Below are 27,290 nucleotides of genomic sequence, written 5' to 3'. Positions count from 1 at the left end.
ACGGAGGAGGACGACACAAACACAATAAATGTCAGCTTCATGTCCACCTGTAACCTAAATGTGATTCAAATTTACGTTAGAATTGGGTCCGTACGGACGCGAAGAGGACACGTTTTAGGTTTGAGTTGGTGGATTAGACCTCTACTTTTATGACGTCGACCCAAATGAACGCGGACGGCCGATTTGAATCGTTGCGTTAAAGTTTCTCTTAGTAATCTGATGTTCCGTTGATTACCCTCTATACCTAAATACTGGTAGTTAAAAGAAGTAGAGAGTAGAAATCAAACAGACAAATCGCTCCACCGAACCTAGGTGCAAGTGTGCAACCTCGTCGCGCGTGCATTCACCGGATCACCGGTACGTGCGCCATATCCCATCAAGAATACCTACACCACGACGGACACGGGCAACAGCTTCATGTCTTTTCCTGCTCCTTCATACGTATTTCCTTTCTCCCAGATTCGGAACCGCCACCTGGTCCGTTGCTAGACCGCCCGCCGGCCCGTGATTCAAATCGTGCAGGACCCGCGTGCCAGACACCTTGAATACCATCTACTCCTACAGAGTTAGGGAATCGACATCTGCGTCTTGGAGCCCAGACAGCAGCCTACGTATCATCTGAATCTGATCTGCCCGCGATCACACACACAGAGGCAGAGATTCTCCCTCCACTTCCGCGCCACCGCCGCATGCGCGGTGAATTCTCACCGCCGCCGGCTTTAGGCGCATGCATCCTCCCCACGGTAAATTCGAGAGCCTTCTGGTTGGACACGAAGGCGTGCGTGCGTGCGTGCGTGAGTGATTTCCAGCCGCGCGCCTCGGATCCACTCGACTCGACCGGCCGCACGTGCGACCGCCCGCGCCCTCATTCCTGCCCGGCCGCTCTGCCACTGCTCTGCTGCACCCGCCGATCGGCGGCCGATTCCCATTCCCGCCCGGCCTCCCCCCACGGAATCGCATTCCCGTTCTTCCTCCCCCAGCCACCGGCCGGCTCTATAAATCCTTCCCCGCTCCCTGCCCCAACACCCCCCTCCTCCTCCGCTCCCTCCCCTGCACCGCAGCCAGAGAGACAGAGTCCGTCTAGAGAGAGAGAGAGAGAGAGAGAGAGAAGCAAGCTAGCAGTGAGCTGAGAGGTCGCCCGTCCGTCGGTCCATCCATCCATTCTCCGGCGGGTGGTGGAGCTCTCTCTTCTTCCAGGAGGCAACCAAAGAAAGCGGAGCGCACATGCTTCCCCGGGTACGCCTCAGAGTCCCCCGATGTCGCCGGTGATCAGCGAGATCCTCCTCTCCGGGTTTATGATCAACTCCACACTCCGGCGCCGAACCCACCTCGTCCAGTCATTCTCCGTCGTCTTCCTCTACTGGTTCTATGTCTTCTCATAAACCACTCGCCCCCACACACCTCCTCCCCCTCTCCCTCCTCCTCCTTTAGCCCTCCTCCTCCTTCCATCCTCTCCTCGTCCCTCCCACTCGCGCGCTTACTCTCTCGTCGTCGTCACTCCTCCTCCTCGTCGTCGTCGTCGCAGTCTCTCTAGAGTCAGTCCGTAGCTGGTAATCCATCCTTGCTTCTTGCAACAACAACAAAGGAAAGCAGAGAGTCCCTGCTTGCTTGCTTGCTTGCTTGGTGGTGGATGGCGTCCTCGAGCGGGAGCGGGAGCACGGGCTCGCTCTCGACGGCGGCGGCCATGGCCATGGCGGCCGCGTCGGGGACGGAGGAGGACATGCGGGCACTCATGGAGCAGCGCCGGGCGAAGCGGATGCTCTCCAACCGGGAGTCGGCGCGCCGCTCGCGGATGCGCAAGCAGCGCCACCTCGACGACCTCGCCGCGCAGGCGGCCCACCTGCGCCGCGAGAACGCGCACGTCGCCGCCGCGCTCGGGCTCACAGCGCGGGGCCTCCTCGCCGTCGACGCCGAGAACGCCGTCCTCCGCACCCAGGCCGCCGAGCTCGCCGCGCGCCTCCAGTCGCTCAACGACATCATCGCCTGCATGAGCGCCAGCAACAACACCGCAGCCGCCGTCGCGCTCACCGTCGCCGCGGCAGCCACCGCCACCGCCACCGACCCGTTCGGCTTCGACGGCCCGTCGCTCGACGACTACCTCTGCAGATCCTCCCCCGAGATGTTCATGTTCCCAGCCCTCCAAAGCTAGCACCCACGGCCATGGCATGGCAGACGACAGCAGCCAGCACAAGATCGAGCGAGCGAGCGCAGCAAGAAAGATCATCCATCCATCTTTTTTCCCTGATGCTTCTGGTGTTTCAGGTTAATTACGTACTGAAGATTTGGAGGGCCGTGGAGTTTTTACTGCACCTAACTAGAAAAGCTAGCTAGCTAGCAGCTGGGGTTAATTAATTAGTTACCGCGCCTAATCAATCATCATGTGTAATCTCAACTGGTGTGTGTGTACCAAGTGATGATGGTTCTTAAGCTTAGCATGCATCACCATCATGTGATCCACTATGTAAGAAGAAGCAGTAAGCTCTCTCTCCCTGTGCTGTTGCTCGATCAGACAAAGCAAGTGCCATATATAATTACTCTACTTACTTTTACTTACTCATCATCTCATGATTTCTTTTTTACTTCCATGCATGAACATTTTTTTTTTACTTATTTCTGCTACCTACCTTGGAGCAACCTTTTCTTCTCTCTGTCTTTGAATTGTGATGTGCTCTGCTAAAGTGCTGATGCCGCTTACTATCTTGCTCTTCCTGACTTAACTAGCTTCACATTTCCACTTCAAAAAAAAAAAAAAAAAAACTGGCTTCACATTTTTCACAGCTAGTAGACATAGTACATCCATCAGATGCCAATCAATGCACAAGGTTCAGAAAATCCTCATGATATTCCCCCCACAAGGCAGTGAGTGGGAAGAGAATAATAACCAGAGAGTGATAGCAGCCAGTCTTTTGTGACTGGAATATATTCAGAACGGAATAAAAAACAACTGGCCCATGGTTTTTTGTTTTTTCATTCATACACAAATGTATTTATTTATTTCTCAAGATTATTATTTTTTCCAGTACAGCACAGCACCAACAGATGGACGGTTGTGCATGCACGCGGAAAGAGATTCTCCAGTTTACCACCCCAATGTTCTCCTCCACTATTCCCATCACAGCCTCTGCTGGTTGGTTCCTGGGAATTCTGATTGTACCACAGGGCCACTTTTTCTCTGCTTGTCATGCATGGATGCATGCATGGACCAAACTCTCTTGTACAAAGGCACAGTGCATGCTATGCTATGCATGTCCTGCTGCTTCTACTACTACTACTGCTACATCTCTGCAAAACTAATGGCGGCAGCACTAGCACTAGCAGTAGCCTCATGGCTAGCTAGCTAGCTAGGCTTGTAGTAGTAGCTCATCTTTCATCTCAAACCCATTTCTCTTTCCTTGAGAAAATGATGATGGTAATGGCCTGAAAAATCATCCAATTTTCATCTGGCTCCAGCTCACATGATATGTATCTTCTTGGGTGTGGTACTGGTAGTCTGGTGGTGCTGGTACCTACCCACCAAACCAAACCACATGCAGCCTGATTGATGATGATCCTGCTGCTGCAGTCACACACACATGAATCTCATGCATGCATGCATGATCCTAACAGGAGTGCCGGGATCAGCAGCTGCCACCACAGGATGTGATTTGCATCTTGGCCTTGCAGCCCTTGTGTAACTTCTGTACTGTACCCAGTACATGCATGCACACACACACATGCTTGCACACATATGGGATGTGAATGGAGGACCACTGCAAGAGATGTGCAATTTGGTGCACTGGGCCTGGGCCTGGAGGTAGCTTAGCAGCATTCATGGAGTCGAGTGGAGTGGAGTGGAGTAGAGCCGGGCCTGGCCTCCCACACAGTGGACATTGCAGAGAGGCCATCCATGCTGCAAATGGCAGGGAATCAAGGACGGCCATGGTGGTCACTCACTTCACCTCACCTCACCATCTTTCTAGTTTCTTCCTCTCCATCCACATTTCCACGTAGGAAAACAACTCCCCGCAAGAACAAACCGGAATATTCTCCGTCTCCTCTCCGGCCAGCCAGCCGCCGTTGCTCCGGTCCGGGGAGGCAGGCGACGGCGATCGCCCGGAAATTTAGGTATAGACACAAGGAAAATATTACACATGTTTGAGTGTTTTGGGAGTTATATATCATCAGTGGAAGCAACCTGATGCTCCAGGTGTGGATGCATCAAGGGATTGCTTGCACAGTTGCTCCTGGCCATGACAAAAAAAATGCAACCAGAGCATGATCGTTTCGAATTGACAGTGCAACTTTAATAAAATCATATGAACCCCAAATTTTCCTTCTCCTTGGTCGGGTGAATCAGCCAGGCCATCCTTCTGCCTGATCTGGCTGCATGATGTGTGCATACATAATTTGCACATTATTATAGTTCCAAAAAAATTAGACGTTGCTTGCAGCATGAAAACTCAGCAGAAAAGAAGAGAAAAATGCAAGGCATATTGGGCAATGCACCTCGAGGGAAAAGGTGGCATGGACCTTGGTGTTCTTGGTGGCGCCTCTCAAGAATCTTGAGGCACTCAACACAACTAGAGTACTTGGTTGTACTTTTAACATGACCCGTTGCGTCGTCCAAGGTGTTCTCTGCTTTTTTTTTTCTATGTGTGTGGAGAAGAGAGAAAGTACATACTATTTTTCTCCAATGCATCTTTATTAATTGCGAATTTGTTCTGCTCATGCATGTACATCTGTCACCTCTTGATAATTTGTGAACATGAAGATCTAGGACAAGAAAAGAGAGAGAAATGATAAGAGGAAAAGGGATCTTGTTGCCATTGATTGTGGCTTTTGGATCATAGTGTCACCTGAGTCCAAGGTTTGGTTCATGCATTATACATGGAATTAGTGAGACAGCAGCCTGTGCATGTGGTTAGATAAGACATAGTGTCCCTCGGAACTTGACAAGAGGCTCCATAAGCTACACAATCAATTAGTGTCTTAGAGATTATGGAATTTCAGACTATTGTTTTCATTTATGGCAGGTTTGCAGGTTTGTTTATTAGCCAATAATTCTCTTATACAAAGTAGTTCTCAACCATAAACAAGACCAGAGATGTCCTTTATGGGAGATGCAAAGGTTATGCAGAATAAACACTTTACTAAATATAAAAGGAGGTGACTAAAAAGCATAACTATATTGGGACAAAGGCCACCCTAAATAATTCTCCAGGGAATATAGAGCAGAATTTTATTATCCAAAAGCATGCTAAATACGGCCAAAGACTAGTTCACATCAAAGAAGATAATTTCTTAACAGTGGAAATGTAATTCAGATCTTATCATCCAAAGAAGGTGAATAAAAGGCAGAACCATATTGGAACAAAGGCCACCCTAAACAATTCTCTGGAGAATAAAGAGCGGAATTTATCATCCGAAGCATGCCAAATGCTGCCAACGACTATTTCACATCAAAGAAGAGATTTTGTTAACAGTCTGAGATGTAATTCAGATCTTATCAAAAGCATGGTGGGCATCACAAACACGATCTATCTATGGCGCACGGAAAAAAATTAAACAAGTGTTATTTTGATTCCTTCTTGCAGAAACCAAGACTAAGGATCTGCCCCTCTTAAATTAAACCTCGGCAGGTTTGTACTTGTGCTCAATTGAATAGTGGTTATGAGCAGCTGCATATGGGCTAATGCATGCACTAACCTGCCTTTTGTGTTCCTTAAGCCCATGTGGTCGGTGGAGACAAAGGCTGCTGTGCTCATGTTCAGCCACATTGCTCCATCAGTGAGTGAACAGTGCAAGGTGCATGGAGCCCCAGATCAGATTCAGTCATTGCTAATTGGAAGAAACTGATTTACTGGCATTTTTTTATAAATTTGTGCAGGATGCAAATGCAAGTGGAAATATGTTTCTTGGTTCAGGGATTTCAGTAGAATCGCATCGCCGAACGCGTACGGGTCAACGTCGGGTGGATTGTAACAGATCCCAGATTTCATTTTTCTTTTTCTTAGGTTGGCACTGGAACAGTAACTGCATGCCCACGAACAAGTTCTTGAAGAACCTGGTATGATGATGAACCATGCTTTCACTAAACAAGCATCGCCCTCTGTTCTCCGCACAGCAGCACCAGATGCCGAATTGCGATGAATTTTCGAGGACATTTCCGCCGAACAGCATAAAGCCGCGTGGAGTATTGAAAATTCGAAATCTTGGACCATCTGATTCTTTCCTTACCTGAGAATTGCATAGACAATTGGCGAGAATCTGATTACACTTGTCTGCCTTCCCTTCCATTTCCATTTGTTGGAGGTAGCCATCAACCACAGGGAAATATGCGTGGCCGCCCGGCTTTAATGTTGTTCTTGGGGAATACCTTTTCTGCAAATGGAAAAGATAAAACCAAATAATTGTACACAGTCACACACATTTCCTCTTTGCTTTTCTTGCTAGGTGCACCAAATCTTACACACACACACACACAAACACAGACACTGCCCTTGCTCTGTAAAGCAGCCCTACACCTCCCTGTTTATGCACATTGTTAGTAATTACTCCCTCTCTTTTTCACACGGGTGGTATATGGTTTTCACGCCCCGTGCGGAGAAAGCGATATGCGAAAAAAGGCGGGCATTATTGCCACAATGGACGGCGAAAGAGCCCGTCATGGTCACTGTAGTGAAGGCCAGGGTTTTGTAATGTTCTAGGGAGAGCAATCAAAGTTGTCAAAAGCAGGCTGTTGCATTGCCATGGGAATGCTTGCAATGTGCATTCATGGAAGGTGAAAGGCAGGGGTAGGGTTTTTCCTGGAACAGTAAGCCAACAGGGACTGACTGTTCCTCCCCTCCACAGCCAATGAGAAATGTGCTGACTGGCTGGATGCCTGGATGTAAAGTCCAGGGCCTGGGCATATATAGAAGGTAACTTTCACATTATTGTATGGCTAAGGGGCATAAACACTGACCTTTTCTCGGCGATCTTTTCCAATGTGAAAAGGTTAGGCCCCGTTCGGAACACCGAGGGGAATTCTCCCGGCTCGACGAAGGCGGTTGCGTGTTGTTTAGCACTGATTAGCACGATTAACCCGCCCTTTTGGGGAGCTTGATGAAGCTTCCAGGCATCTGATGGGTGTGATGTGACTGTCATTTGCTTAATGCAGTAGTAGCCTCTTTGACAGTCTGGTAAAGCAGCAATTGCCTTGCTCCGTAAGGGAGGGTTAAAGCGTTCGCTATCAGATTGTAAAAATGCACTTTCCCGCCCTTGATGGGATCCCAAACCTTTCTGTAAACTTTTATCCTTTTTTGCATTCTTAACAAATTCTTGCAAGAAAGAGAGGCAGATGATGCCTTCTCTTGCTCATCTGAGCTTGGAATCCTAAAGATGCTTAGGAAGACAAGTCTTGCTTGCAATGTCATTAGTGGAATACTAACTAACTACCACCATTTGATTCCACTGGGCATCCATGTCTCTCTCTGCATTATTAAGCAAATGGAGTGCAAGTAATTGCAAGATAAACTACAGTGCTTGAAAGCAATATATCAGAGAGAAGCCTTCAGGTGCTCACGATGCAGTGACTGAACTGAACTGGCTAACTGATGAACATCATACCTACCAGACTGCAATCTGAAAATATATCATCATGTCTAGTTCTCCCAAAATGAAACCTGCCATTCTACATCGCAATCTGGGTCGTGGTACTCTTTTCACTAGTGATCTAATTTTGGAGAAATTTAGAGTACCAACACACACACAAAAAAAAGGTACAGACATAATGCTGGTGAAAAATGGCATGTGGGATCCAGCCAGGGCCAATGCGTGTCAGTGGCGCACCGGCTGATGGTGTTTTCCATCTCTCTGATACGTCAAAGGTATTTCCTGGTTTGGCAAGGCCTGGACACAGCAGCAACCAGTGAATTCAACAGAAATTCAACCGGAGAACGACAGGGCCGCCGACCAAACTTGATTTGGGTGGCTTTTTCCTCGCTAAGAAGCGCCTGATAGCTGCTTCTGTCATTTTCATAACAGCAGTGGCATGCACATTTATCAATTATCAACATCCAAAATGTAGGGATGACTTCTCACCTAATCAAGGAGAGTTCTAATGGGACTCCTTGCAACTGACTGCCTACTGGAACATCGCCGTCATCGTCGTGCGCCACCATCCGCATCGGCGTTCCATCCAGCAACAGTTAATTCAGGCCATCAGAAATAAATATCACATAAATAGGCAATGTTTAGTTGCCGAATTATGCACGCGCCGTTGCTTGTGTTCTTGGCTCTTGCTACCCTCATCTTGCATTAAAATAGTTCTTTCTTTCATTGTTGTGCACGTGTCGATGGTAGAACCCACATAATTAATTTGTTCTAGTGCAATAAGGTCAAGGAGATATATGGTGAGGATGTGCAGTTGACCAACTATAAGAAACTAGTAGGGTCAAGAATTGTGTTGCTTATCCTATCACCCAACCAAGAAAAAAACTAGATAAGGTAGCTAAATACCGGGTAGCACACAAAAATGACACTGGATCCAAGCAGGGCCTAATTCTTCTTTTGCCAAGGTATTTTGTCACCAGTGGTGAACAGAGATTCTGAACCTAGGATAGGTTTGATGAACACAGATCCTATTTTTGTCCCCTTTTTTTACCAAACAAAATCCAAGAAATAATATACGCTCAACAATTCACGGATGCTCTCTCTCTCTCTTAAAATCCAGTTCATGCGATGCATATGGTGAAAGCAAAGGGGAAAATAGAAAGCAAAGACTGGCAGGTCATCAGGATCAAGTTCATCCAATGCTATAGGGTCATTCACACTTACCAATATTAGCTCTGCATGGAAAGAGGGCCAGTTTCACCTGAAATTATGACATACTCCTCCGTTCAGAAATACTTGTCATAGGAATGGATGTATCTAGATGTATTCTAGTTTTAGATACATCCATTTTTATCTATTTATGCGATAAGTAATTTCGGACAGAAGGGGTATTTAATAATGATAAAACTAAAGGTAGTTCTGTTAGCAAGAACTTTCAAAAATCCAGTTCCCTTCACCCATGCACTAGAAATATAGAACTCTCAAAACTAGTTCATTCAACAGAAATTCAACTGGAGAACAGCTGAGCCTCCGACCAAACTTGATTTAGGTAGCTTTTTCCTCAATTACAAGCGTCTCATAGTTGCGTCTGTCATTTTCATAACATCAGGAATGCAACAAACAGCAGCCCAATGCATGCATATTTATTAATATAAACATCCAAATACAGGGACGACTTCTCACCTAATCAAGGAGAGTTCCAATGGGACTCCTTGCCACTCACTGGACAACTAACTGCCTACTGGGACTCCTTGCCACTCACTGGACAACTAACTGCCTACTGGGACTCCTTCCTTCCAGCAACCTCGCCATCATCGTCGTGTGCCACCATCCACATTGGCGTCCCATCCAGCAACTAGTAATTTAGGCCATCAGAAATAAATAGCAAATAATTAGGCAATGTTTAATTGCCAAATTGAGCACACATGGTTGCATGTCTTATTGGCTCTTGCTACCCTCATCTTGCATTAAAATGGTTTTACCATTGCTTCGCAGTGCCCATGTGTTGATGGAAGAACCCACATAATCAATTTGTCAAGTGCAACTAAGTGAAGGAACCCTATGGCATCCGTTTCAACAACAAAAAAAGGGAACCCTATGGCAAGGCTGTGAGGTTAACCAAATATGAGACTACTGGTTAAAAAATACTGTTGCTCCTCGCATTATATTAAAAAAGTGTGTTGCTTCTCCAATCACCCAACCAAGAAAAATAGATAAGGCAGCTAAATACCGGGGAGCAGACAGAAATTAAACTCGATTCAAACAAGGCCTAACTCTTCTTCTTTTGCGAAGATATTTTTGTAACCCCTCGTGGACACAGATTTTGAACCCCGGGTGGGTTTGATGGACTCCTAAGGGCCCCATTACCAAACAAAATCCAAGAAAAAAAGATATGATCAACAATTTACAGATGTTCTCTCTCTCTCTCTCTCTAATAATCCAGTTCATGCAATGTATATGGTGAGAGCAAAACAATTAGAAAGCAAAGACTGGAAGGGCATGATGATCAAGTTCACGCAATGCCATAGGGTCATTCACACTTAGCATAGAGCTTTGCATGCAATGAACATCAGTTTCGCTTGACATTATGGCATTTAATAATGCTAAAACTATAATTAGTATCACTAGCAAGAACATCCAAAAATCCAGGCCATTTCAACCATACACTAGAAATTTAGAACCTTGACTGCCCTTGCACATGCTGGTTTGCTAATGATCGCCACCTTCAGGTGTTTGTTGCATTATTAACAGTGCAGAAGCAAGGCACATACTGCCATACGAGCATGTCCTTGATTTCAGTGAGACACGTCCCAAGGTACTAGCAATCATAGAAAATTAGAAATGGAAGAAACGATTAAAAAGATACTCCAGTACAAGAGCAGCATGTGCAGTGCAAATTATGATGCTGCGGACAGTTCAAGCAATACGACATAAATCTCTACTTCATTTTCTGAACAGGGGTGCTAGGCGTACAAACTTGTGTACACCTTCAGGGATATCAATTGGTTCATCAATTTGATGAAAATAATCTAAGGATGAAGCGTAGCCAAGCACAGTGTTGCAACATATTTCCAACTTTAAATGTTACATTTTATTACGAACCTGGAAAAGGAAAGAAAAGAAATGTATCTAACTAACAAAAAAAAAGTACATTCAGCACAGCATCCTAGCATTTCTGCAACCTCTCGTTTGTTGAGAATGTGTGGGAGGCAACTCACCTTATTCTCCTATTTTGAGAGGAAACTACCCTACATGAAACAAAAAAGGAACATGAATTCTATTTCGTGGCTAGAAAGGAACGACCTGTTTTCCTTTGGAAAATATACACATATGCACCACACAAAGGCCCATTTTTCATTCCTCGTGATGAAAGTGTGATAATATTCATGCAACATCAGCCTTCCAAGTTATGCTGAAATAGCCTGGTATCCCCATTTCATCACTGCTGTTTATCTGTAAAAAAAATATTGGAGGTTAAATCACAAATATAATTTCAATTATGGTATGCTTTAGCTTATATAACCTCTAGGCATTTCAGTTTTTAGTAAGTTAATTATTTCTCTTGGTTCACTTAGCATGAAAGTTTGTATTGTGATACAGAAGGATGGGGCAAAGGTCCCCAGGTGGTGAGGGGGTGTAACTGCTGCTAGTAATTTCCCCACAACTTAATCATGGGGACAATTCAGGGCTTCAAGAGATGAATTTTTGGTAACAGGCTTGGGACAGAGCTGATTCCTGAACTATCACCCCAACCCATTTTTGGTAGCTTCACCAACTAAGCCCATGCTTCAACAGCTGTCCAGGAGATAGTGTCTTGTCTTGGATCACAGGGAAATGGTATGCTCGGTCATCAGATGCATTAGATGACTTCTCTAGACACAATCATGGCACCGACCCATGACCATGACACAACATAACTTGAAATAGCTGCAACTGATGAGGGAGTCAGCAGTCTCACACCTTTTGGATGCGTTCTATTCAAATTCTCGAACATGTTTTCTTCTATTCTAGTTGTTCATAAATCCCCATATGATGTGTTCCCATTTGTTAGAAAGTGATACGGCTGATGACTCGTGACTCTTACCAAGCTATACTCGCTTACATTTTTGTTCATAAAAAAGAAAAAGGTAAAGAATGTGAATGCTCCTGAACTGCAATATGCTGACATGTCTAATGCCATGAAGACTACTCGTGTCACTGTTTGAGTTGTTGCCATCAGACTTTGTGCACAAGTATTCCAGGGCATTATTTGCTCACAAAAAAAATGAGGTGAATCAAGAGAACATGTACATGATGTCTACCGCTCGCGACATTGAATAAACTTCATATACACGTCCTGGCATCAGATGCTTCAGGTCATTGTCAGGATGGTTTCTGTTGATGGTCAAGAGTTTTAAAAACGTTTAGCAAACAAGAACTGGCGCTCATGGTGTGATCATACCACCTTGTTAGATGAAACAGAAGTAAGGTAACAGTTAGGGCACAGTAGCCTCGAGAGGACAAGAACATATTTACATCGTCAAATCATCTCCACACTTCAGGAGTTCAAGAGGATGATAACTTTGCATGGTCATGTACGCATGAGGATGTACTGTTTTCAAGAAGTCTTACACAAATAATGAGGCGAGGATAAACTGCCATCAACATGTGCTCCTCAATCCACAGCAAGTCGCTTCCTTACGCCTCTAATAGGACCCTGGCATCTCCCAAAGAGGGGTGATAGAAGAGACCCATCCACCACCTCCAGGAAGAGACCCGCCTCGGTGAGAAGAAACCCCCCTTATGGCCCAAGGAGAGGTCCATCTTCCCAGGGACCCTAATTTAGTTTGTCCACAACATACAGAACCAAGAACGCGTCTGCCCTTGCTTTTGTCAGAGCGCCAAAGGGCATCCTATTCATTTGTAAAGCGCCACAAGCTATTGCACGTAACCCACACTTGTACATCAAATTCTCTCCATCAATACACGAACAAATGAGGTCTGCCCTCCCCAACCAGCATAAATTCCCATGTCACTTTCACTCTGGTGTCCTGGTTGACAACCTAGGAGAATAATCATTATTGATCCATGAATTGTCTACAGAAAAGAATTTAAACTCCAATTTCATGTTGTCTCAAGCAAATACAGATATCATATTAACTTGGGAGGGAAATTGGTAGAAAAAATACCAATACCTGGGAAATACGAACATTTGGAGGATGTCATTTGGGAAATCAAAAAAGTTGATGGGAGGGGGGAAGTAGAAAAGAAGACGAACTACTGGAGCACCAATAATTAGACCGGACAAACAAACTGGTAAGAATTTAGCTGCTAAGAGGGAGATGCTTGGTTAGTGGACAAAGCAATATCACCCCATATATTCTGTTACTTTCAGAAAGATATATGCAAGAAGTCTATGTCTATAAGCATACAAAGATGGAGCATATATTCTTGGCTTCAAAAGGAGGCAATGGAAATAGAAAGTTTGATTCAGGCAAGGCAACTCATATGGGCAAGATTGTAATTTCAATGTTCAAACTCCTTACTTCGAATGACTTTGCATTGCAACTCAGTTATCTCAATGATCAATATCAATTTTTTTTTCTTTTTTGTATTAAGAATAGTGGTAGCAGTTCAGCTTAATCAATTAATAGAGAATAGTAGGCGAAGGCAAGGCATTGCACTCCTTGTCTGCTTGATCTTCAAGGCCTCAACTACCCAGATGAGAAGACTTGCAACAGCTGAAGCTTTTGAGAGGTGCGTTAAGTTCATATGTGCTCATTTTTACATCAAGAAAACAATGTCACTGAAGTGTTTGGGAAATCATGCTACTGATGTACAGATGCACATAACCGTGTTTTCTCGTTTCAGGATCAAGTAGAGATCATATTTCATCTTTAATATTCTCCAGTGCCTCTAATTCTGGGAACCAACAGTTCAAGTTGTTCGCTGTTTGCAACAGGTAGATGATCCTCAATATATGCGAGTGAGTCAATACTCAATAGTACTGATAATGCTCTCGAGGATATTGCTAAAGTCCAAGGTATTTTCAACCATTTAGTAGCCCCAAAATTAGCTTCTACTGTATAAGATCCCTTCATCTTTTTACAAGGAAGGAACAATGCAGACATTTATATTCATGAGTCACTCATTTTCAGTGTTTGCATGCAGACAGCACGGTCATGGATATACAAAGCATTGGAGAAGTCTTGTACTAGTATAGTAGCATGTACCTCAAGTTACTTGCAGAGAATCGTTTTGGGTATAGTAGATCCCATACTGATTCCATATTAGTATAGTAGAATCATTTTTGGTATCAGACAATGTTTTTACAGGACACAAGATTAAAGCATCTCCCATGAGAACAATTAAGACATCAGCATTTCCCTGCATTAGTTCCATATATACAGGAAGGTTGGATTGTTGTTCTTCCGTATCCCAATAGTTTTGGCTTTTCACGGTCGCAAAGAAAAAACAAGTGCAACGATGGGAAGAAACAGCATGGGAAAAATCAACGAAAGAAAAACCAGATGAGAAAAGAATCAGAAAGGGGGCTCAAAAATATATTCGTTGTACGAGAGGGAACTCAAGGAAAAAAAGGATGATTAATATCGTTGTTTCTGTGGGAGCTCCAACCGTTGCTGGAGAAACTCCAGGCTGCTGGAATATATCTCTTAAAAAAAGGATGTTTGGGATATCATACTATATTGTTGTTTTGATGAGTGTTACCGTTCTTGTTTCTGGATCAAGTTGCAAAAGAAATACTTTAATCTTCTCTGATGTCTCTAATTCTGGGAACCAACAGTTCAAGCTATCAAGAGAAGTACATGATGCTCTAGAGTATATTACGCCCAAGGTAAATTCAACCTTTTGGTAGCCTAGAAATTAGCTTCCGGTGAGTTTCCTTCAGCTTTTTACAAGATATCAAACATATTCCCACGTGAATAACAAATTTATACTTTTGCAATCACAACAAAGGGCCGAGTAAACAGGAACCAAATGCGCACCCAAAAAGACTGGAGAAACCAAATGCAGCAAAGGTATGAGTACCTCAGCAACATACACATACAGTACAGAAGTCACTACTGGATTTAGCACATCAAAGACTAGTCTGTTGCCATGAAAAATGATAGATTCTTTTATACAACAGGAGGTGTACGGGATAGGTATGCACATGCCATACGAAAAGAAGGCACATGAAAAATAACTATCGCCGGTCTCGCTCAGGTACAGCAACAAAGTCGCTACGTGAATGAGCACATCAGAGACTCTAATTTGTCGCCTTAATGCTTCTCATGGCTAAGCAACGTGAAACAGATCAATCAACTTCGGCAAAAGTGAACAACAAATTATCAGATGGCTAAGAAACACAATGGGCCTCAGAGATACATTAGCAAATATAGATCATCAAAGATATCAAATGGTACAGACAAATTGTCACAGGCCCCAAAGATAGATAGACTGATGCTCGAGAGGGAACTCATGGAAGAAAAGGATACATGAGCAGGAACAAATTGTTTCTGTGGACAGCTAAGTTCCAGTCTGTTTCTGGAGAAGCTCCAACCAAAAGAAAGTGAGACTAGAATCTAGGACATCATAATATTGTTGTATTGGATCAAGTTGGAAAAGAGATAATGCTTCCCCTTGTTGTATTGGATCAAGTTCGAAAAGAGATAATGTTTCCCCTTTAATATTCTTCGATGTCTCTAATTCTGTGAACTGACAGTTCAAGTTCCCTATTTGCAACATGCAGATAAACAAGAGGATATTATAGAAGTCCAAGGTAAATTCAACCATTCTGCTGACGCAGCAACGGGAAGAAGTATATAACTATCAATCTCTTTATGCTGTCATTATGTTTTTATGGTTGTTATACCATAATAAACTATTAACTCATGATAGCTAGTAGTAAACGTTTGACCTGACTTTGCTAATTACTAATCTGTTGCTAGAATTTGGATCAGTGATAAGCAAAATGCTGTTGTGAGTAATGTTACATTTCTGCTCTTTCTACTGTGATGTGTTCAGTTTGGTGATGCGCTCCACGGCTGCTTGCTGTAATAGAGTTTCCTGGCCGTTAGATGTTGTGGTTTTTGAGCCATGGCAAAGGCCTGTCATGAATTTCACACTGGTTTCCGTTGGGATTAAGTATCCTTCATCTTTTCATTCACTAATTTTCAACATTTTGGCATGCAGACAGCAATGCTGTCATGGAATTAGACCTTCAGTCTTTACGGACAGTGCAGTAGTTTGCATCCCTTGTTCCTTCTTAGTAGAGAATCATCTTGGGTATAGTATCGCATACTGGACTGATTGCATACTGAGAAGACACCCAAACAGATTTCTGCATGGACACACACAAAACATGATCCAGGCAAGGCCAAGTACACAGGAATGAGCAATGAAAAAATACAATGCATCCAACTGCAATATTTTCATATGTTTTTTGCATAAATAGGGCAAGGCTAAGAAGTGTCGGACAAACGGCACACACATGATATCTCGTTCGAAAATCAGTTTAGTGCATCAGAGACTCTAATTTGTTGCCAGCCTTCCAATCATGACTGCTACTCAAAAAACAGAGATTGACTATGGCAATCAGAAGAAGTGTAGCAAAAATCAAAACCAAAAGTCATAAACCAGATAGCAAACACAAGGGGCCTCAGAGATACATTAGCAAATGTGGATCATCAAAGATATCAGATGGTACGGACAAATTTTTCACATCACAGGCCCCAAAAATAAAGTAGATTGATGCAAGAGGTAACTCATGGAAGAGAAGGATAAGCAAGCAGGTACTCATGATTGATACAGTTGTGAGTAATGTTTCTCTGGGCGGTTAAGCTCCAGCCTTTTCTGGAGTAGCTTCAGCCTAGAATGTCTCGGATGTACATATCAAAGAGAAAATGACATATTTCACCTTTCTTTTTCCAAGCGGTTTTGCTAAAACACATCTAAATGTGAGATAAGTATTGCACATGTAAGTCCTTATCATTGATCTTGCGTGATAATTTGTGTGGGTCTTTTCTTTTCCTTTTTCTTTTTATGAGTAGCTTCAGCCTAGAATGTCTCGGATGTACATATCAAAGCGAAAATGACATATTTCACCTTTCTTTTTCCAAGCGGTTTTGCTAAAACACATCTAAATGTGAGATAAGTATTGCACATGTAAGTCCTTATCATTGATCTTGCGTGATGATTTGTGTGGGTCTTTTCTTTTCCTTTTTCTTTTTATGCTTGATTTAGTGACTTAGATGTGATCCTCTAATTCTGGGAACCAGCAGATCAAGATGTTTTCTGTTTGCTACAGGCGTATGACCCTCCGTATTTGCAAGAAAAACAAGGAGTACATGATGGTATAAATTCAACCATGTGGCTGACGCACAGTGGGAGGGACTGAAAACAAGTGGTTTCTCTACTTGTATAGTTCAATCTCTTTATTTTTTTATAGTAATTATCCTATAGTAAACTGCTACCCAGGAGTTGCCTGCTTGAACAAAATGGAACTTGCTTGTCAAACTAGTTAGGCAAGCTTTAGCTTGCATGGTTTCTACTGATTGAATTTGATTCAGTAATAAGAATATTGCTGCCTTTGCTACTCATGGAAGAAAAGGCTCTAAATATTCCCCAGACCAGCTTAAACTAAAGAAAAACAGAACATCGTCCATTTAGGCCCAGATTCTTTTCTTATGCAATTTCAGTTTGGTGATGTGCTCCTGGCTGTAAAAAAATTCCAGGCTGTTCGATGTTGTGGTTTTTGAGCTGTGGTATTTATAAAGCCCTGACTCGCCTGTTGTGACACTGGATTCATTTCTTTATGTAAAGAAAAGAAGCAAGCATTGTTTTGAGTAAAAAATTGACAGACAAATTAAAGCATCTCTTTTGCAAAGCAGTTAAGATATCAGAGCATTAGTTAAGTTAAAGACTGGCTTGTTGCAATATTTTTGTAATTGGTGTATTCTTAGGTAATAAACGGAAACCATTTAGAACAAAGTGTGGGAAAAAGAGTTCGAGTGCAAACTAAGTGAGGCAGCGCACACATGAAAACTCGTTCCAGGCTCACTCTTGGCAACGTACAGCACCAAAGTCGCTACAGAGTTTAGCGCATCAGAGACTCTAATTTGTTGCCTCAAAGTTCTATCTACATTCATCATTCATATAATTATGGAGTTTAGCACATCAGAGACTCTAATTATCACGCTCCAGGCCAGCAACATACAAAACCAAAGTTACAATGGAATTTAGCGCATCAGAGAGTTGTTGCCTGCATTTGAATCATGGCTGGGCAACTCAAAAAACAGAGATCAATTATGGCAATTGAAAAAAACAGTCTGGCGAAAATCAAAACCAAAAGAGGGCCTCAGAGATACATTAGCAAATGTGGATCATCAACGATGTCAGATGGTACGGACAAATTGATTACATCACAGGCCTCAAAAAAGGTAGTTTGATGCTCGAGAAGGAACTATGGAAGAAAGGAATCTGATTTACAGCGGTTGTTCCTGTGGGCGGCTAAGTTCCATCCGGTAAATGTCATATTTTACATTTAATACTCTAACTCAGGGGAAAAAGTTTTTCCTACAGGTGTTTGACCCCCTTTTTTGAGAAGCAAAAGATTTATATCATTTTCATTGATTAAGGAGAAGAGATTTGCCTGATTAATTAAGAAAAGCAGGCGAAAACAACCATAGCTACGCGTGCAAGTAAAACACGATTGTATAAATTCAACAATGTGGCTGATAAGCAATGAATTTGCATAGTGCCGGAGAAGACTCTCAATTACCTGCCCTCGATGAAAATAAAACTTGCTTTGGCTTGGCCTATTTTCCTGGCTGTTTGATGTAGCGTTTTTTGAGATGCGTTAAGGGCCTGTAACGAACTTAAGACGCTGCATTCGTTTGAATTGGTGTTTCGTTCACTTTTTTTCAGTGTTGCCATGTGGTCCTGGAATTAGACCTTACGTTCTCCAGGCAAGAGACTTCGTATAGTGGATCGAATAATGGACTGTTTCCAAACACAAGCACAAAAAAGGGCAAGTAAACAGGAATGCGAACAGAAAAAGGAAGAGGCCCAACATTTTCAAGTGTTTTTTGTATTGTGGTTGGAAGAAAGGCACAAAAAGAGCTAAAAAAGTGTGGAACAAAGGGATGCGCGCGCCGAACGCGAGCCGACGAACGCATGATACCACGTTCCAAAATCGCTCTCGGCAACGTATAGCACCGAAGTCGCTACGGGGTTTCAGCGCATCAGAGACTCTAATTTGTTTGCCTTTTCAACGCAAGCTCGATCAAGATCCGTTCACTACGGAAGCCGGAGAGGTGCATGTAGGGGACAGGGATGCGCGCGCCGTAGGAAGAAGACGGCGCGCGCATGATAACCATCGCCGGGGGTCGCTCTGGGCAACGTACAGCACCGAAGTCGCTATGGAGTTTTAGCGCATCAGAGACTCTAATTTGTTGCCTTCCTCCCATGGTCAAATCAGAGACATCGGTGAAATTCCGGGCGGAAAGAAATCAAGATCGAAACCAAAAACAGACGAGGAAGAAACGGAATGGGGGGCCTCAGAGATACATTAGCAAATGTGGATCATCAGAGGTGTCAGATGGTACGGACAAATTGTTCACATCACAGGCCCCGAACAAGGACAGATTGGATCGAAACGCGAGAGGGGAATCGGGGAAGAAGAGGCGGACGGGACGCGTCCTACGACCTCACCTCGTGCTGGCGGCGGCGGCGGCGGCGGCGGCTTGTGGTGGTGGTGGAAGGAGAGGGGGAACGGGCGGCTTATATAACAGTTTCCAATTAACCCTAGTTTCCCATCCTCGCGTGGGCTGCGGAGGCAGAAAGCCGAGATGGCGTCATGAAAGCCCAATACGTGCCTGCCCGCATGAGCTACCAGGCCCGTTATTAGGAACCCACTAGTTATAATTTAGATAGATCATTGTCTCAAAAAAAAAAAAGATAGAGCATTTTTCTTTTGCACCCCTCAACAACAACAAAAATCTTCTTTTTTGACATCTGAAAAGTCACAGGGCTAACTAACAGTGAAGTTTTCCTTAAAAAAAAAACTAACAGTGAAGTCCATCATACTATTTTCTTTATACCTACTGGCGGAAGAGCTCATGTATTTAAACGGATGAAAAAAATACCACATTCCCCCAACCCAATAATCATGATTTTAGGAACGTTTTCCGCTCGCTCACCCCTCGGCGGAACAGAAAAACGTCGACGACGGTCCCCTCCCTTTTCTTCTCCTCTGAAAAGGGCGACAAGGCGAGTTTTCCAGCGTTGGCCCCGACGACGCCTCTCCCCCAGGGGGCTTGTGCTCGTCGACGAGGGAGCAGTCGTCGAAGCAGCCGCATGGACGTGTATACCTGTAGACCGGTAGTAGTCTTCATAGCTAAGGTGTGGCCTTATCTCCTCTCTGCTCCGGTAGAGACGGCGACGACGTTCAATAAAGCGAGTCATATTCTCTTGTCGGCGAGGTCGTCAGTGGATCTAGGAGCCTTGGACTCCGACGACGAGGAGGCGTTCGCGGCGGTACTGGAGGAGGAAGCCGATGCCGACGCCCAGGAAGAAGAGCACCTCATGGTCCTCGGCTCTCTGGGCGGCCTGTTCGCGAGCAATGCAGGGCCACGGCGAGGTGGCTCGGCGCCGAGGTGGCTGATGGCAAAGCAGAGGCATCGACTAGAAGGCTATTGCTTGCTCTACGCCGACTACTTCGCAGATGCTTCAATCTTGTTTTGTTGTTGTCCGGTACCCCGCTCAGACTTGGTGGAAAGATCGAATGAGGGAAGTCATGACTTGTTGTGTTGTCTTGCACAACATTATCATTGAGAGCGAGCAGGAGGAGCTAGTGTTTGACACTGAACCATATTACAGGCAAGGTCCTCTTGTCCAAGTTGATCACCAGCTACCGACAACTTGGACTGTCTTCCTCAACATGTGTCAGGAGATCCAAGACCCACAGGTGCATCAACAACTGCAGCACGATTTGGTGGAGGACGTATGAAGGCTCAAGGGCAACGACTAGCTCGATATTTGATTTGTATTGACTTGTTAAACTATTTTTTTGTTTTGTATTGATTTCTGTGATGAACTATGTGATAAAAAAATAACTATTGTTGTTTAATTTGTACTAAAAAATGCCAAATATAGGCTAAAAATGGGTCAAATTTGAACCAAAACTGGACCGAAAGATGCTCTAATAATTAGGATGAAGATCGGTCAAACAAACTTTGTGGCCAGTTGATGCTCAATGGGTCCTCGGTATGCCTCTTCCCCAACTTGGAGTTACACAAAGAATGAGTTATTTTTGGTTCGATCAGCTTACTTTGTGGAATGGAATCACTAACATGGATGGGAGGAAACTACAGCGTGCAAAGGAAATGAGACGTTCCACTCTTAATCTCATTTGGTGTACTATTTGGAAGTTTTCTTGTCAGCAAAGGTTCAAAGAAATATTTTGCATACGCCGCATGGTACCCTTCCTTGTCGTGTTACTCTTGCCAAAAGATCATGTTCAAGAACTCGTCCGATTAACCAATTAACTTGCCGATTAATCCTTACTCGTAGGGTCACCGAGTAGCCGGTTAACAGATAAATCACCCGATTAATGGATTAAATGGCCGATTAACTTGCCGATTAGCCTATTAATCCCTTACTCATCAGCCAACCGAGCAGTTACCAGTTAACGATTTCCTCAACAATGAGAAAAGATATTTGAAAGTTTCGCCCGATTGCCCCTCTTGTTCTATTGGTCCAGAGGATACAAGCACTTGTTTTTATGTAACACAACTGGTGATATTTGAAAATGTCTAGGGATAGATGAAATTATTAATAGACTGTGAAGTTTGATTGCGCTAGTGAGGCAGCGCTGGAATTCTCACTTCTGTTGACAGACCAGGATTTGACCAGTCTGGGTCTTCTGAATGCTCGGGAGATGATCAGCATTGCAGCCTAGTATTTATGGTGTGTAAGATGCAAACTGGTTTACAAAGGGGTAGTTCAAGATGCTTATCAGGTTAAGATGGGGATTCGTGCTATAACGGCAAATTATGTTGTCGCATCCTATCCAAAGGCTACCATGTGTAAAGAGGGGTGGATCTATCCCCTGTGTGTCTTTTCAAACTTAACGATTATGCTTCTTTTGATCAAGACTTGCTTAGGGGTACAACAAGGGCAGTTTTGAGGGATGATAAAGGAAACTTCATTGCTGGAGAGAATGGGAAGATCGACGACTATGCGGATGTCCCGACGGCTTCGCTCTTGCCCTTGCACAAAGGATGAGATGCAATCGACTCGTTGTTAATTCAGATAACCTGGAGGTCATTCAAACAATGAAGATGAGTGGTCAATATTTGGGGTCGGCGGAGGCAATTTTCAATTGCTACCGTCTTGTTTGTGATTTTTACCATAGCTAGGTTCGAACACTGCAATAGGGAAGCAAATAAAGTTATTAATGGCCTTGCAAGGTTGGCTCGATTTTCTTTGACATTGGATCGGTTTGAGGAACCTACAATTGAAATTGTACCCCTCATAAATGATGTAACTGATATTTCCAATAAATGAACTTTTGGGTGTTTTGTTTTACAAAAAACAGGATTACCGCTCAAAAAAATAACACGGGATTTTCTCAAAAGAAAAACTAACACAGGAGGATGGGCATCGTTGATTTGACAGCGGTGGAGCTGTTACACAGACATCATCTATAAGCTGAGAGAGTGATTTTCTAGACAAGTAGAAAATGCAGCCGTAAAAACTAAGACAATGCTCTAACTCAACAAGATCTTAAACTGCCTACCTGATGCTATATGCGGCTATGCTCAATAGAGCCCCAGTGTCCTCAACTCCGTGACATGGCTAGGATCAAGGTCTGGCACTGGATCAGACCCTTCAAGATCCTCTACGATATACTCCTGCCATAAGAGAAACATTACAGTATGAGCAAATCGTTTACCACAAGTTTATCATAACAAAGAGAAGGTGCTACAATTTCAGAAGTTGTAATGCTAAGAAGCTATTCTTTACCATGATAAGAAAACAAAGGCGCATGTAAACTAGCAAGAAACATCTCTTTTTCACCACGCGGGGACTTCATGGTTCATACTCTAGTGTCTAGCCTAACCCAATGGGATCATGCAAGGACAACAGGAGAAATCTAAACCATGTTAATAAAAACCAATTGTAATACTCTATGTTGGAATTGGCATTCAGATTTTCTAAACATATTGGATTGCTGATGGCATGAGTATTTTGCACTACAAATTAATCAGTTGGAGAAAAAGTTTATTAATCAGAAAATGCACTTCTTGGGATGAAACAAACTTGATGTTTCTGTTTTTCTTTCTGTCACCAACCTTGGTTAACTCTTGCTTTGCAAGAACATGGTAGTGCCGTTCGGTGATCCTCTGTCCACATATTATAGCTATGAAGAATCCATATAGCAAACCAACCAAAATAACAGCCAGTACTGCAGTTTGAGAAATTATTATAAGTATTAAGAAAGAAAAACTGAGCAAGTGCTTCATATACAACATGGGCAAAATGGGCAATGCGCAACAGCAGATGCTTACGCTAAACGCCAACAATAGACAGACAAATGTCATTGCATTCTCATCTAGCTCCCATTGAGTTACAATTTACATATCTTTGGAGCCAAAGTGCAAACATGAGTTATCATGTAGCTCCCATTAAGCGTGTAAACTTCTCTATCAGACATGTTTGCCTACAATTCAAGAAGTAGTCTAGATGACCATCTGAATTATGAAAACAAATCCATATGACAGGTCTTTCCATGCTTGCCCAGAGCATAAACCACACTTAAATAACCATGACTCATCCTATATGAAATATACTTAAGTTATCTTTGAACTCAAAGGACCAAAGCTATTGCTGGTACCACAAATTACACCATCATGATCTATATCCTCACAGTAGATACAGAAATACATAGAGATTGTGCAAGCATAAGATTATTTCAACACCATATATCTTAATACTGGCTACAGTATTGAAAATGAAAGATGCAAAACACACTTAGATAACCATGACTCGTCCTATATGAAATATACTTGGGTTATCTTTGGACTCAAAGGAACAAAGCTGTTGCTGGTACCATAAATTACGCCATGCTGATCTATATCCTCACAGTAGTTACAGAAATACATAGAGATTGTGCAAGCATAAGGTCATTTCGACACCATATATCTTAATACCTACAAAATTAAAAATGGAAGATGCAAATGTTGAAGTGGCTTGTTTTATAGAAGTACATGGCAAACCATATTGACAGCACTGAATAGGAAGAGATCCAGTACTAATAAAAGGGCATAAGTTATCTAGTTCTCATTAGACATTTTAGGTAAATGGTAATTCAAGAAATTTCTTGAATCATAGACAAAGATATTTTGTAACATGCGCATGGGTAGTAGACATCACTATGAAAATTGAACTTACTCGCCAACGCATAAAAAGCGTAAGGATGCTGTTCATAGCCAAACATTTCTCGCAGTTCATCTCCATAAAATCTGTACACCAGCATACCCAAGAAAACAACAACCTATCAGGCAAAAAGAAAATAAATCAACTGGGTAAGATCAAAACAATTATATCTCTCAGTGTGCAGTACATTATGGACTTCTCATTTAGAGGATGCATGCTCTCTTTTCTCCAATGCAGTAAACAAAATGCCAACAGGACTAGGAGAAAGAAAATGTTCTATCAATCTCAGCAAACAGAAATATATTCATGCAAGTTCGTTGGAATCTTTAGAAGGAAATAAACAGCAACAACTTTTCCTATTATGCTGGTACTATTTTCCTCTTATTAGAACACATGCTCCTTCTGAGTGGCATCCTATACAAGGAGGAGCATATTTCAATCGTTGTTACAACTGTAATAATAGTACGAGACCCCAAAAAGATCTAGTGTACTTGCATATGCAATATAACATCATAAAAGTTCATCGACATATGTAAGAACATATCTAGAAAAAGAGAAAGAAAGAACTGGTGCAGACTAATGTTACTATAAGATCACTGAAGAAAATTAGTTCACTGCACTAGACTATACAAGGTGTGAACATCTTACCAGTTGTACAATGAAAAAGATCAATGTGTGATCTCTAGCAACCAGAAGTTGAAACTTCAGTCTTAGCCACCATCGATCTGGAGGAACATTTGCACGAAGTAAGAATGCTGCCCGACACTCGGTGCAATGTGAAAATGCAAAACCTTCCTGGGTGATGTGTATAATAAAGAAACGAGGTCAGAATGAGAATAATGTAACGATAATGAGTGTTAGCATGTCAGGTGTTTTGGGTGGACTTTAGGATGATTGAGTACTTGAGCGTCTACACTGTACAAGTGCGGTGACAATGACAAAATGCTCGTGAATCAATACCTTTGTTGATCTCCAGTTATCAAGACAGGACCTATGGACATACTTTTGTGTGCCCTTGCAATTGCATGGTGCAATTAAGTCATCACCTGCTTGCAGCAGAAATGCAACATGGTAAACACCGACTTGATATAAAATACAACGAGATATATAAAAGCCCTTAAGGTGTTATGTAAGAAAAGGGTATTTCAGGTCATAGTGTAGTGTGGACCTTCATTATCAAGGCAAATCCGGCATTGTGGAAAGTCTTGAATGACAAGATGGGTTTCTTCATTCGCATCGATGTTGTGATTTTCATCCTCAACAATCAATGGCTTGATTTCACATGAGCCCATATACTTGGTAGAGCTTTCTGCGGTATCGGATTGTGAAAATATCTCCTGCGAATCTGACACTTCTTCCTGATCACAACGGGGCACCAGCTGCATTCCTTCGTCATTTCGGGTGCCATGAGAAGCCAACTGCATTATGAACAGTACCCAAATCATGCCTGGGTATCACTGAGGGGACATTTTGCCGGTCATATGATAAAAGCAAGTCCTGCAGGATAATAAAAGTACCAGTCAACTATGAATATTAAGCATGATTTTGAAAGAAAAGGTGGAACAAATTAATAGATGGATATAATAACATAGTAACACAACATAAAAACAAAAAACCATTTAGGGTAAATTCCATAAATTTCCATGAAATTTTGAAGTATGGATACTGGTAACCTCCTCTTTGGTTGACAATGAAGAACATGGGAATGATGAGTTATATCAGGCATGTTATCAGACCATTTTTAAATATTTTTCTAGCAATTTGTTTCGGCATTTTCACAGTTTTGCACGAACTCAAATTGGTTCATAATGGAATACTGTAAACTGAAACATGGAATGATTGATGCCCTATGTGGGTTTCTCTAGTTGGGACAGTTCCAGTAGCATCCTTAATCATAGAAAGTGCAAAATCAGTTATGGCCCCAAGTTTGGGGTGGGTGGGTGGTGGGGCTGTTACGTTATTGGTTTTAGGTACCAGTCACAACAAATTCAGCGCACCAAACCTGGGAACATCAACTGAGAATTCGAAACAAGCAGCAGCCGGCAACTGCCAATCAGCTACTGTACTACAAGGGCCGATGCAACTCCCCTCTGGCTGGCCCAGTAAAAGCAAGGAACGAAGCCAAAAGTCAGGAATCGAATCCAATCCCAGCAGCGCATCGCCGCGGCGGATTCCCCGCAGCTCCACAGCGATTCTCGGACCTTGCGCTGAGGGACGGCGCAGCGCGCATTGGGTGCCGCTGACTGACCTCGGTCGTCGCCTCGACGGGCTCCCGTGGAAACAAATCCGCGATCCTCCTATCCACGTATCCCGGGGGTGTAAATATGCAGGGCGGACTGCGGCTTACCGGTGCAACCCCGCAGCAATGGGGGCTGGGGCGCGGCGGCGGGATCTGAAGGGGGGAGTGGCCGGAGCACGTCTACTCCGGCGGCCTTCTGGAAGGGCGGAGACTGACTGGAGGGGGGGAGGGGTGGGGCCGGCGTGGGAATAGAGGTGGTTGGTTTGGTTCATTCGGTGCGCCCGCGTTGGTCTCTTCAATCGTTGACGCACGGCGGTAAGCTGTGACTTTGATTTGGTTCGGTGGCGAACCGATCTTTGGTTGGTTGGATGGTTACATAAAAGTTTTTTTATTCTAGTGTTTGTATTTATTTTTAAATTTATTTCAGTATTTTTTGACGATGTGTATGTAGTGGGATGAGACGTTTTCGTCAGTGACGACGTGATTACGGTGACTTCGTAAATTTTAAGATGATATGTCGGCTCAGTCTCTCGGATATGCTTGTAGAGACAGGATGTGCGTGTGTACGTTTGTACAGATGAGTGTATGTGCGTGTATATGAACACTTGCGTTAGTACTATGTTCAAGAAAAAATGATTTGGTTTGGTGTATCATTTTTACATGGTTGGACGGAAAAATCACGTTAATTATATCTGTGACAAGAGAATGCATTTGTCTTTGCGTTCGCTCATGGTGTCGATCCTGCTTCTGAATAAGAGAGACGAGAAGTTTTTGATCGTTCATGGCACATTCCTTCTTGAATTGGGGTTGTTGAGGCGGAGTGCTACTTATGGTTTGTGTGACAGTGGCACTCAATTGTGGACGACGAAAGGCGTCGATCAGTCTAGCCTTGGCTGGATCGGATGAAATGTGAAGCCCTTCAATGTGAGATGTGTCACTTGTGCTTTCACCAATTGGATTCTTGCTCTTGGATGGGTAAATGTCTTCATGTGTGACTTCCACATCAGGAAGATATATTTCATGGTTGCAAGCAAAGGGCAAATACCTTGTGTTTGTC

At 43.3% G+C, this 27,290-nt stretch overlaps 2 protein-coding genes and 3 non-coding genes across 11 annotated transcripts; 1 reads left to right on the top strand and 4 right to left on the bottom strand.

Moving 5' to 3' along the window:
• The first annotated feature begins 1,019 nt into the window (after window positions 1–1,019).
• LOC123403405 (bZIP transcription factor 11-like) lies at window positions 1,020–2,503 on the top strand. Its single transcript, XM_045097340.1, has one exon. The coding sequence runs from the start codon at window positions 1,631–1,633 to the stop codon at window positions 2,147–2,149; it is 519 nt and encodes a 172-aa protein (XP_044953275.1). The 5' UTR covers window positions 1,020–1,630; the 3' UTR covers window positions 2,150–2,503.
• A 6,534-nt stretch (window positions 2,504–9,037) lies between these two features.
• LOC123406022 lies at window positions 9,038–26,459 on the bottom strand. Of its 7 annotated transcripts, none has more exons than XM_045099525.1 (8): window positions 26,342–26,459; window positions 25,163–25,491; window positions 24,955–25,040; window positions 24,643–24,789; window positions 24,010–24,112; window positions 22,911–23,023; window positions 22,355–22,469; window positions 9,038–9,427 (listed from the first exon to the last, which is right to left on the bottom strand). In XM_045099525.1, exons 2-7 carry the CDS (start codon window positions 25,437–25,439, stop codon window positions 22,377–22,379), a joined length of 819 nt encoding a protein of 272 aa, XP_044955460.1. In that variant the 5' UTR covers window positions 25,440–25,491; window positions 26,342–26,459; the 3' UTR covers window positions 9,038–9,427; window positions 22,355–22,376. The 7 variants fall into 7 exon arrangements, with proteins under 7 accessions (XP_044955460.1, XP_044955455.1, XP_044955458.1 ...); XM_045099520.1 differs by lacking the exon at window positions 9,038–9,427 and adding an exon at window positions 10,641–11,025; XM_045099523.1 differs by lacking the exon at window positions 9,038–9,427 and adding an exon at window positions 12,070–12,614.
• Window positions 16,209–16,286, bottom strand: LOC123406679. Its single transcript, XR_006612339.1, has one exon. It is a non-coding gene; the product is annotated as a small nucleolar RNA snoR117 (small nucleolar RNA).
• Window positions 17,907–17,984, bottom strand: LOC123406680. Its single transcript, XR_006612340.1, has one exon. It is a non-coding gene; the product is annotated as a small nucleolar RNA snoR117 (small nucleolar RNA).
• Window positions 19,108–19,185, bottom strand: LOC123406682. Its single transcript, XR_006612341.1, has one exon. It is a non-coding gene; the product is annotated as a small nucleolar RNA snoR117 (small nucleolar RNA).
• Window positions 26,460–27,290: the final 831 nt, after the last annotated feature.

Source organism: Hordeum vulgare, chromosome 6H (genome assembly GCF_904849725.1).
Source record: "Hordeum vulgare subsp. vulgare chromosome 6H, MorexV3_pseudomolecules_assembly, whole genome shotgun sequence".
Lineage (NCBI taxonomy): Eukaryota > Viridiplantae > Streptophyta > Magnoliopsida > Poales > Poaceae > Hordeum > Hordeum vulgare.
This window is presented reverse-complemented; position numbering and strand designations above follow the sequence as displayed.